The 12,261-nt window shown below is 39.4% G+C and overlaps 2 protein-coding genes and 1 long non-coding RNA gene across 3 annotated transcripts in view; 2 read left to right on the forward strand and 1 right to left on the reverse strand.

The window, feature by feature from the left end:
* LOC110068142 (hemicentin-2-like) overlaps window positions 1-12,261 on the forward strand; it is a 206,275-nt gene that overhangs the window by 56,241 nt on the left and 137,773 nt on the right. The window lies entirely within an intron of this gene.
* On the reverse strand, window positions 4,463-8,248 carry LOC110068146 (uncharacterized). Its single transcript, XR_002298726.2, has 2 exons — window positions 8,148-8,248; window positions 4,463-6,537 (listed from the first exon to the last, which is right to left on the reverse strand). It is a non-coding gene; the product is annotated as an uncharacterized LOC110068146 (long non-coding RNA).
* LOC110068152 (hemicentin-2-like) overlaps window positions 6,232-12,261 on the forward strand; it is a 30,530-nt gene continuing 24,500 nt past the window's right edge. Inside the window, exons 1-3 of the mRNA XM_089271135.1 lie at window positions 6,232-6,556; window positions 9,732-9,777; window positions 10,434-10,652. Coding sequence (XP_089127261.1) covers window positions 6,239-6,556; window positions 9,732-9,777; window positions 10,434-10,652 — 583 coding nt within the window. The 5' untranslated portion in view covers window positions 6,232-6,238. The remainder of the gene's footprint in view (window positions 6,557-9,731; window positions 9,778-10,433; window positions 10,653-12,261) is intronic.

The following is a 12,261-nucleotide window of genomic DNA, read 5'->3' on the forward strand; positions in this document are numbered from 1 at the left end:
AACTAACGCAAAATCTAACATCTTTTGACGCAAAATGTGAATTGACTCGAATATACACTGTCTGCAGGGGGTTAAACTTGTTCACAATAACCTCCAGCACAGCTTTAGCTATTATCCTTTGATGGTCCAAACCTTATGAAGTATTCTTTTTTTTTTTTTTTTTTTTCGGATTCAGTAAATTAATAAACTGCTAGCGCTGTTTATTTTACTATCGATACTAGTACTGGTAAAGTGGGAGGCGTGAAGGGTCACAAATTCCCAAGTTTTCAGAATTGTGAGAAGACAAGTTAGGCTGAAGTGGTTGTCAGATTAGGTGGTAGTAGCATACTTGCCACTAAGTAAACGTTACGTACATACAGGAGGAGTTCGAAAGCTTTATCTCTGGTACCTGAAGAATGATTAATTAAACGACTTCTACTACTTACTTTCACTTGCTTTTATGTACAATGTTCTGTTGTTATTCCCATCATTAAACAACACACACAAACAGAGTGACTGTACAGTAGAAAATAGTTAAAAAGTTCGAAGTGTTCAGTCGAAAATTAAACTGACTTGACCATTTTAAAAGGGTAAGGGAGTTGTTCTACAGCTCTTTAGCTCTAAAGTATTTTAATTCGAGAAAAAACACCGACTTTTCGAAACCAAACGATTTTCTCTAATACAGTCATCTCTTTCCTAGCGACCACTTCTCGTAAGGACCACCTCCCGTAGGTGACCACTTTTTTGTGTGTAAAGGTAGTGGGGAAGAAATTTTCTCAAGTCATGTGATCTGCATTCGGACATGTTGTGTGTATTTATTGTTGTTTGCTTAGCGTTAGAAGATATCACGTTGCTGTCCGTCCTCTAGCTCGCACGGACAAACACGGACTTGGCATGACAATCACGAACAATTCTTTTAAACTGGAGAAAATTTTGAATTGGTAATGTCACCAGTAGGTGTGTATAATTTGAAGAACGCTAATATATCTGAATTACCGTTATACATTGAGACCAGAGCTGCTACATTTTGCGTTGTTACATTTCGTGTTAAAGAAGATGTTACATTTTTCGTTAAAGTGCACCTAACCCCAAAATTTTTTTTTCGCTAGAACGAATCTACTTATTATTTGAAATAGTTCTGCGAAAAAATTTTTGGATTCCGTTAAATCCTCGATTTTCTGTGCCACGACGAAATCTCGAAAATAGCTCCAAAACACCGCCATTTTGTTTCACGACCGAGTTTGAGGAGAATGGGTCCAGCGGCTCTTGTGACGTCTACCCAGGAAGGTTGGATATCTCATTTGCTCTCATCTCCTTCAGGATGGTGCAATACACATTCGAAAAGTGCGCAGAAACGCCTTCCAGAGGTGCTATCGGCTGTTGCAGCAATATTCCAGATTTAAAGAAAGGTATACCGTACAATTTACTGGCGATGATCGGCTAATGGTGCAATAAAGACGTAAACGATGGTTGATTTTGTCGAACCGAAACAAGCGAACTGAATCTGTGAGAACCATTGAAGAACTCTCACTGGAATTTGTTCCGCAGACTTTCGAACGCTGTTTTCATAAATTTTCTGCTTAAAGCTAACCAGCAATTTGTAGAAATACCACCGACAACCTATATCTTCCAATCCCGCAGTATTTATAACATAACCGGCAAAGTTGTGTGATCCGGTCATGATCAAGAAGCGTTATACTGATACGTAAATAGATCGCAACTGTACGCCGCTAACCAACACTTATTTCTCTTTCGATTTAGATGAAAGTCGAAGATTAATCGTCTAGAATTACATGACAACAAAATTGTTAGACTCACAGAGTTTTTCGAAGGTTTGGAAATCAGCAGTGTGACAAAGATTCTGTGCAATAGCGTCGAAAATATGACCGCGTAACATTATCTGCGGACCGCTTAGGGAACACATCCTTTTCGTTTATCCGACGAATTTCACTGCAAACTTTGAGAACAATTTACATTGGTTATTTGGAGTTACGACTTAAAACGTGTGACAATGTGAAATCGGTAATTGTATGAAATGTTTCCTTCCGCCTTGCTTCCCGCAGCTTCAAAAATACAGGTCCAAACAATACGATTTTCAATCGATCGAAGCCAATGTTTTGGAGGTCATCAAGTCTCGAAAACTGCAACACGTACGTCGCTCTTATAAACATGAAGTATTCAACTGAAAGTAAAACACAAACTGGATTTAACAGAACCTTGACAAAATACATTCTGGGTAAGGACAAATGTAAACGGGCTATAAACACGCGTGGGAATCTTATATTTAGTTGACGAAATTACCATCCAAAGCAGTCCTTGAGTTTTCTTTCCTGCTGTTCGTTTGCCTGCTCCTCCACTTCGTATCTAGCTTTCCATTCCTAATATACAAGCAGCTCGTCCGCAAAGACGTCTTCCCCGTCGTCGCTTGAAATATTGCAAATTGCTCTCAAAGCTCTAAGCAGTGAGTTCACAGTTGTCGAACGTGCTCGATCGAAGTTTATTTCGGAGCCTTCCAAATCGAAACTTAACTCTGACTCCAGTGACGAAAACGAAATGATTCTGAGACAAAACTTGGACGTTTTAGTCCCAAAATACATCGGAACGATTAGTTTTGCATTCTATTTTCTCGAGCAAATACAGTGAGTTGACTGAGGCGCTATTGTGTTTGGTTCCTGGGTAGACGTCATCAGGTACCGCCGCCCCAGACTCCCTAAAACGCGGTCGTGAAACTCTTAATCGCGACTTTGAAAGGGCATAGAAAATCGAGGATTCAACCAAATTCAAAAATTTCTTCGCCCAAATGCTTCAAATAAAGTCTAGATTTGTTTTAGTGAAAAAAAAAATTGGGGGGCTAGGTGCACTTTAAAAAGATGTTCCAGTTCGCGTTAATGTGACATTTTGCGTCAAACGTTGTCACATTTTTCGTTAATGTTACATTTTAAGTTAGTTGTTACAGGGCGTAACGGGGTTAATATGCGTTCAACAGGGTTTGCGTTGAGGAACAACACGGTCGTGAGCGAGAGGAAGCTGGGGAGTGAGGTGCTCTCAGCTTTTCGACAAACAACCAAAAGCAAGTACGTATAAGAAAAGAACATCAGTCTGGACTGTTTCACATTTGAATTAAATTTTTGATTAACATAAAATTTATTGGCGTCGGTAAAATCAGGAACAAGAAACATTCCGGAACATTCCGAAGCATCGAATAATTATAACAATTATAAGTTAAATATGTAAAATGAAATTTTCAAAACTAAAATAAACAAAACTAAACTGATATCAGCTCGAAATATGAAAATATATTAATGGGGATAGGGAAGTCGGTAGGAGAGGGGTAGAGAGCGTTGAGTATTCATTCAACTGACTACGTACAATGAGTGCAGGCTCCTCTTCTTTCCCGCCAATTGCGTTACGTCGCTTTACAGCACTCTGTTTTTCAACACAAACATGGACGATGCGGATGATGAATGCCAAGTAACCCATTGCATCTCCATTTTTGATCCCTGATTTCTTCAACATCTGAAGTGTTCGTCTGAGCATCATACAGTTGCTTGTTAAGTCATGTCAGTAGCCATAGTTTTGTCACTATTCCGTCTTCATGTTGCTATTCATCATCCCCAGTTTTCGCTCCGCTCCGCTAGGAAGAGGACTTTATGATCCTCCAAGCCTTTCCGGAAGCCCGAGTAACAAGCAAGTTATTACTAACTAATAGTAATCAAAGATTATAGCAGCGCGTTCACGCGCGTACTTTGTATGTCTGGTCTACTTTGGTGGTGTTTGAATGGCTCGATAGAAAACTAAGTTTGATCGAATGTCAGATAACGATCTGCATGTAACGTTGAGCTAGCGATGAATAGGTTATAGCCCGCGGTAAAAGTATTTTTCGTTAATTAAGTATTAACTTGGACAAAAAATTTTCCAGGAAATGCATTTGAACTGTTGGCGACACGTAATTTAATTTCAGATCACCAAAACTTGTAACAAATATTTCTCGAGACAATAAATTCTTGACTAACGACCCTGCAAGACAGCGCGCGCCGCCAAATGTTTTTAAATTTTGTGTTTGTATTTGTTTACACTGTCATCAGAGCTCGAGCAGTCCGAACTAGTTTAGACAAGAAACCCAAAGCCGAAAAGTTACTACTTCGATCCCAGGGAGAAACTATTTCTTCATGAGAAATCGTGTTTACGCATATCTTTGTACTGACGTAATGAATTGAATAAAGAAATTACACTCGTGTACCATATTTTTAGGTCTGATTAATGAGTTCGAACGCTGCCACCTTGGGTTTTTGTGAAGAACGAAATCTGGGAATAAGGGGCAGTCACGTGATTAAAATGAGGGCGAACGACTGGAAGGAATGGATTACTCTTCTTAGTTGTTAACCTTCACTCATTGCAGTCAAGTTCATTTTTCTTTTTTTTTTTTTCCTTTTTTTATTATTATTATTTTTTGTTTTGTTTTTATTATCCGAGCTGATACCAGTTTATTTTTGTTTGACTTAATTTTTAAAAATTTAATTTTACATATTTTTCGCATAATTATTATAATTATTCGATGTTTCGGGATGTTTCGGAATGTTCCGGAATGTTCCATGTTCCTGGTTTTATCGACGCCCAAATTTATTGCACAATGTGTCACGTAACAAAACGACGCCTACTTACAATGCACGACACATTGGCTCTAGGATGTTTTTTTTTTTTTTTTTTTTTTTTTTTTTTTTTTTTCCCTCACGAAATGTTTAATTCCTTTTTTTTGTTTTTTTTGTTTTCAGGATTGAGAAACGTGTCTCGTGTAAAGAGTTATTTAGACTAACAAAATTTCGACTTCTCATTTTAGTGAAGAAAATTTATTTTTTGGCGAAAATAAAATGGAACCTCTTGATATGTTCTCAGCGCAGACCCCGTGTTTTTTCACCAGAACCTGTTTTTTCCACACCCCGGGACCTCGTGCCCTGGGACCCTTTACTACGTAGACCGGGTTTCCGGCCTTGCGTTTTCCATCTAGCCCTCCATATTCAGGGCGTGTTGCGCTTGCAGCGACTGACGAGTTTCAAAACGAGAAGAAAAGAAAAGAACTTTATGCGTGTCACTACAGACTAGTGGATGGGACCACTTTATAGGTCGACGATTATTGGCGATTTATTGCTTCAAAATAAAGGATCGTAAACTGAAACAACAATAAAACGGATTTCTATTAATTTAGCAGAAATAGTTGCGTAATAAATGGTCAAAACCTACAAGAGGCAGACAAATCGATGCCGAGTCGATAACATAACGAAATTGAATAACAAATACATCAAAAACAAAACCAGTATAAATACTACGCTAAGATGCAACATAAGATTCAATGAAATCATTCTATTCACGAGCTGAGTTCAGTTACAGAGTAACGGGGCCTTATTTTCTTCCATCAGGAAGCTAACATACAACATCAGCACACAAAATGTTACACGGCACTGGGTTTATTAGTATGATTATATCTTCAAGCGATTTTGATCTTTTTTCTTTTCTTGTTAACATAAACTCTAGTGAAATGAGTTGAACTTTGTTCCAGTTCCGCTCACGTGAACATAATTCTGTTAGCTTAATACCTGCACGTATTCAGCAGGAAATATTATTAAAAGCAAATTATGGTTCTAATACTTCAGCTTTCGTCATTCATAATCTTAAACTCTTCATAGAAATAAAAGAAAACAAGAATAACATTTTCTCTTTCTACTATTCTGTAGCATCGGAAAACAACAACATCGGGAAATGTGTTAAAAGGGAACTTGCGAACTATATTAAAGCACATCGTTTATTATTGAGTCAAGTTAGCTAACAAGGAAGTTTCATCAATAACAATGGCTGTTTAACAGTTATCTGGAACTTGCCGCTCTTTGGACATCATTTGTCGCTTTAACCTCCAGAAGTGACAACGAATTAAAACAGTCAGCTAGTACTGGTCATTAGCAAACACGACTTGAGTCGCTGATTTACTATGAAATTGTACGTGCAGAACAAAACACCGTAAAAGCTTTTCATCGTTTAGTTTCCACGGAAGCTGAACAAACTAATAATTATGGTATCAGATTAGTCCAGCTCTGATTGCACCTCTTCCCAAAGCGTTAGCTGTTAGTGCCTCAATAGAGCGGAAATGCCAACTAAAACTGTAACGATATTCAGGCAAGGTCAACATTCCTTTGAGTATTCTCAGCGATATAAGTAAGCTAAAGCATCGGTCAGTCGTTCAATCTCTTGTACAAGGAAATAAGCGAACATGGAGACCAAGAGAGCAAAGGGATCGTCTGTTGTCCTCTTTGGCTTGTCATTCAATTTAATTCTGACGTTGGCTTCACTTGGTTTCACGTGCTATTCTTTGAATCGATTTGATTCTCGTTTAACAGCAGTTGAACAGGATTTGCTGGCTACAAATAGTCCATATCGGCTTGCTGATGGCTTGATTGTTAAACCAACATCTACGCAATTCCCTCTAAGTGGGTCGCAAAAGACGAACATTGTCGCCAAAAGAGCTGTCGATAATCCATCTATGTGCCGCAAATGCAGCGCCTGTTTAAACTTGAATGTGCATCGAAGTGTAAGTTGCATGTTCTTTATACATGTATATTGAACTTATTTAGTTTGTGTGATTACTTCCGCGTTCCAAATGCTGACAGACGGTACTAAAACTTTTTGCTGAAATTCATATATTTAACTAATTATTTCGCTCACTAGACTTTTTCTGCGAGTGAAATTAACGACTACGGTAAGCTATAGCTATATTAGAAGTATATAACTGGATTTCTGAAAACATGACTGATAAACAGTACAAACAGTCACAATTGAGCTGCAGACCCCGAAAAATGCTAAAGGATAAGATAGTAGAGGAGAAAAATATTTACATTCATTTAAACTTTTATGTACGTCGGCTTTGGGCCACGTTTAGACTGAGTCGCGGTGATAAGGGTACTTATGAATGCTAGACATATATAGTCATTTATTTATGATGATTCTAACATTAGCTCTTCCTTCAAAGTAAAGAGAGAATTGCATTTTTACCTTCCTGATAAAATGTAGCATCTGAGAACAACGACATCAGTAAGTCACAATTCGAAGGGAATTGAGGGTGAAGGGGGCCGGGGGGGGGGGGGAAGGGGGTCAAATAGTGTAGTATCACCAATAAAAATGCGTGTTAAACGGTTATCTGAAACTTTTTGCTCTTTAAACACCGCCATTGACCGTATTTACCTGGGCTTGGTAAACACGGAAGTAAGACGCATTAAAAAACGTTGAGCGAATTTTAATTTTAGACGAATTGTCAATTCGCAAACTGAACTAAAGCTTGTAATCAAGGAGATCAACAGCCTCTGAAAATAGTTTCTCTATATGAATCACCGGGCTCGCAAAATTAAGAAAGTTTTTCACAGGTCATACCGATACTATGATATCGTGCTGTTATGTTGTTGTGTTAAAAACATGACCGAAGCATGTTAAATTAATCAATAATGTTCACTTGGAATTCGTTGACACCGTTATTGCGGTATAAACTGATATATAGTGGTAGTCATAACGGATCAAAGTGCTTAAAAGTACTGGAATTTTTGTTTTTTTTCCTAAATTGCCTCAAAACTTGGCCACAAAGACCTCTTCCAACTAAATCACAGGCTATTCGTATAACCTATGTGTATTTTTTGACTGTTTTTCTGTGATTTCCTTGAGGACAAGGCAATTATTTTTAGCGGAAATTCGGAGGCCCGAAGGGGTGCCAAGCGGAGCATCATAAATATAGGAAGAGAACCACACGCATACATAGATATAAATGAAAGTGGCTTTGAGCCACTGAACTTGGAAAATAAATTATGAAAGGGTGTTGTGAGGCATTGCTCATTAAGGAGCTACTTGTGATGTGAGGGCAGTCTAGTTCTCGAACAAGCCCATAAAGCCTTTTTCCATTCAAGGGTGTGTTTTGATATTTGCAAAATAAAAAAGTTCAAGATTAAGAAACTGTTTGTTACTCAGGCCTGCCTATACGTTTTACATTACATGTGTATGTACATGTCTTCCTTGTGCTGTAGTCAAAAATGGAAAGATCATTTTGTTTGGTCAAAAGTGAGGTATACATTGTGCGAAACACTTGAGCCTGCGGTACATAAATAAATTATTAAAGGAGGTCACTCCAGAAAGCTTACTTTTTCAGTCTTCGCCTATAGCAAGTAAACATTCAGCTCACCGAAGTTCCGGCCTCTGAAGTGTCCGCTATCCTGAAGATATTCGTCTTGAAAGATCGACTTCGAAGGCCGCCATTTTGAAACTGTCCTGGCAGCCAGGCCCTGTTTATGTGACGTCATTCGGTCCGACTCGAAATTGGCGGCAAGGAGAAAAACCTGCAACTGACTTGGCATCCTTCACCAGTTCAGCAAAATCCATTTTTTCCAAGCGATTTTCCACTTCACTATCTTCGATGCTATCATTGCGGAGTTTGGAGCATGTTTGGCTCAAAATAATTTGGCTAAAGAGCAGCCATAACGCAGAGTGGTAGTTAAAAGCCTCTTCGAAAGCCATCTCTCGGACGGAATTACGTCACGAAAACGCGGCCTGGCTGCTGAGTACTGTTCAAAATGGCGGCAACGATGTTCGAATTTGGAGACGAATTTCACAAGGAACACCTGCACTTTAGAAGCTGAAACTTCGGTGAGAGGCTAAACTTAGAGCAAGGTTTTTATTAGCGTTGACAAAAAAATCTACGTTTTTCGGAATGACCTTCTCCTTTAATACTTTGCCCCTTTCAGCAACTGATGTACAATGAGCGCCGTGTGATACGCGTTGACTCGCCATGCGAGACATGGGGAGTTCGAGACTTAGTGTTGACTACTGATTATTTTTCCTTTTCTTCTTCATGTGAAGGAAAAAACACGAAGACTTTCCCTGAATCGAATCGCTAAGGAACAACCATAAGTATTTTCCTTACAATGAAGAAATCGTTATACCTCCTACCTCTCGAAAATAATTTACTTCACACGTTGCAAGGGACTGTAAAACGGCCTTAGACGGCTGATGGTCGAAACCGGGGGAGGACTCCTATATGAAAAGGTCGGGCATGCTTGTCGTCTCGGGTACAAATCAAGGATTCTGGTCTCACTTAGGGGTGTTGGTGACGAAACGTCACGATTTTTAGGTGTCAAAGTATCCTTTAGGGTGCACTCGAGGAAATAATAATAACAGAAACGCTCTCATTTATTTTTTTTTGTTTTTAGGCTTGATTTCCGATGGTCTCTCGATCGCGCGAGTCGGGTCTACAAATGCTGACCAAGTACTGGATTTCGATTGGATCGCGGTCTTAAGCGAGGCTCTAACTTGTTGTAATCAGGGCCAGGTTTTTCTGAAGCCGGTTAACACTAACCCAAGATTAGAAGTAAAAATGAAGTATAAATTTTTCTTGTATAAATGCTATTTTCACTGCTTATGTTTTGCGTAGTTTGAGATTACTCAAACTTAAAAGAGAAGGCCAAACAATATATAAATATATATATAAACTTACAAAATTCAAATCAAGTTTCTCGCTTATCCAGGGTTAGATTAATCGGGCTTTAAACAACCGGCCCGGGGGCTCTGTTTTAGGCTTGGCTAAATCTATATGTTATCGCTTTCTAATCAGTTTCTTTTTTGGATGTCAGCTGCTGGAAAGAGTAAAAAGCTATAAAGAGCTTTCAATTGATTAACCTATGGTAACTTCAAAACAACTTGAAAGACTATTTCATAATTTCACTCAACAGAACGTGACAAAGAAAAGTAGTCAGGAAAGGATGGCCTGCATGCAAGGTGAGATTTAAAATTGACTGGGTAAATTCTAAATCTTTTTACGGGCCAAGTGGCCCAAAATACAGCGGGAGTTTCTCTTGGTTTCAACTACCAATGACTTAAAACTGTATTGTATCCCTTGAAAGGTCTTAAGGGGTATCCTTATCTGTGAAAAAAAAAAAAAAACAACAACAACAACAACAACAATAGACAGAAAAATGACGGTTTCAGACTGATTGAGAGTGAGAGTGATTAAGAACTACATAAAATGTTTTTAAACGTAGGTGGATGGGGAGTGGTGTCCGGATTAGTGACTATGGGCTGGGACATTCGTTGTCTTCAAAATTTTTGAGCAGCTGCTCTTTTTGGCCAATTAAGCTGCAGGGAAAAATTGTTTGCTAAAAGGAAACAAACAAACAAAACAAAACCGAGAAAGGTAATATTTAGAACACTATTATAACTTGATAAATCGATAATGGAGTCCTGCAAAACTTGCTGGCAAATGTTATTGCTGCCTCTGAGATGAAGCGTAAGTTCCCTAGATTTGTCCACTGTCAATAACTTTCACGAGTCACGAAATTACCTGTTAGATGGACGTGTGATGACGTGATGAAATACAAAACCTTGTTAAAGTATCATCTTACGGAACTCCTAATTAATTCCATCATGCCATAAAGGACCTCGAGGGTTACCAGGCGCCCCCGGTTCACCTGGACCTACTGGTCCCCAAGGCCCTCAAGGACCAAGTGGTAAAAGAGGAAGAAAGGGAACCACGGGTCCCCCTGGACCCCAGGGAAAACGAGGCAGTAGAGGATTACCAGGATCCCCCGGACCTGCAGGCCCGTCTGGTAAATCAACACAACGTGAAGGAAGTCCCAGTAATGGACGTCAGTTAGGTAAAATCGTATGTCCTAGAATTAAAGCAGTAGTGTGGTGTGATGATTGATGACTGTGATTAATTAAAGAAACGCAAATTTCCAGCTGCTGTTCGAGTTTCAACCATAAGAGCGTGGCTGATAATTTCGATCCATGAGTGCCCATGTTTGTGAAGTCGTCATCACCTTTTTCTTTTGTTTACATCACGCTTTATTTAGTTTCAAAATTAAATTCTTTAAAAGAGAAGAAGGAAAAGAATAAGTTTCGCAAAATTATTGACAGTAGTTGTTTAAAGTAAGTTTGGAATTAGCTTCCAAATTTTATCAGTATGGATCAAAGTAGATATTCAAGATAATATTTCTCGCCGCCGAACATTTGTGACATACACATATTTTGACAATAAAGTGTTTCTGTGGAAGAACTATCGGCTGATAGTTGTCCCGCGGGAGTTTGATGCTTTTAACACAAATATTTGCCCGAGAAGCGGAGCTTCGAGGGCAAATACGCTAGTTTTAAGAACATCAAGTTTCCAAGGGGTAACTATCAGACTGATACTTCCGAGACATAAGCATTCTATTGTCTTTATTGTTCACCACTAAATTTTCTTCCGCGCGCCAGTTCAAGGTTTTTTGGTGGCAGGGAAGTGCAACCTAGGCTGCACTTTGCCCCACAGTAAGTGCTGTGGCCACCCTTGGAAATAGGTCTGGATCTCTCCAGGATGGTGTCATCGTACCATCTGACCTATTGTCCTCCCAGAGGGGCACCCCCTCTTCTGGTCCATCCTATGTTACTTCCAAGGAAATAGGTCCGGATCTCTCCAGGATGGTGCCATCGTACCATATGACCTATTGTCCTCCCAGAGGGGAACCCCTCTTCTGGTCCCCTTAGTAACATAGGTTCCCCTAAGGACGCCGCTACTCTAGGGGAGATAGGCTCGGTCTTCCCTGCCACCCATGTTTTGCCACCATAATCAGTGTTTTGTTTCTGTTTCCTGTATCTACCCAGCAAAGGGGAGGGTGGGGGGGGGGGGGGGGGTTTACAATGTTGTTACTCATATAAATATCCTTGCTGGTACTGTTAGATCTGCCCCTCCCCCTGTGCGGGTGTGGCTTTAATAATTTATACTAAATTGCACACCAGCCGGGTTTCATTAATAGATGAAAGCCGTTAAAGGCAAATGTAAAATTTGAAAAAGAAAACAGACAAAAATCCACTTAATACAATTTCAATTGATTATTTTCTACAAGCCCGCTTGTTTACGGAAAAAATTGTCACGGACGAGTATTATCTATCTGGATCTTTTCCTCGGACGGGAACAATGGGCCGATATATAAGCAATAGCCTCCATTTGGCGCGAAAATATGCTAGGAAATTTGTCCGCGGACATTATCTGTTCCGAGAAGCGAAACTGTGAGCTTCGAGGAACAGATATTGTCCACGGACAAATATCCAAGCATATTTTCGCCAAAATGGAGGCTATTGTGTTTATTGTCCTTCAAATCCTTTTTGCAACACGTGCAGTTTTGAAAATTGGGGAATATTCTGGGATATTAGCTGGGGAATATTCGGTCACGTGACGTGTTTAGACCAATCGCGAGCGGGCGAAAATATTGATGGATTATAAAGACT

The sequence above is a fragment of the Orbicella faveolata genome, unplaced genomic scaffold, assembly GCF_042242905.1.
Source record: "Orbicella faveolata isolate gen_17 unplaced genomic scaffold, um_ofav_v1 contig_34, whole genome shotgun sequence".
NCBI classification, from domain to species: Eukaryota; Metazoa; Cnidaria; class Anthozoa; order Scleractinia; family Merulinidae; genus Orbicella; species Orbicella faveolata.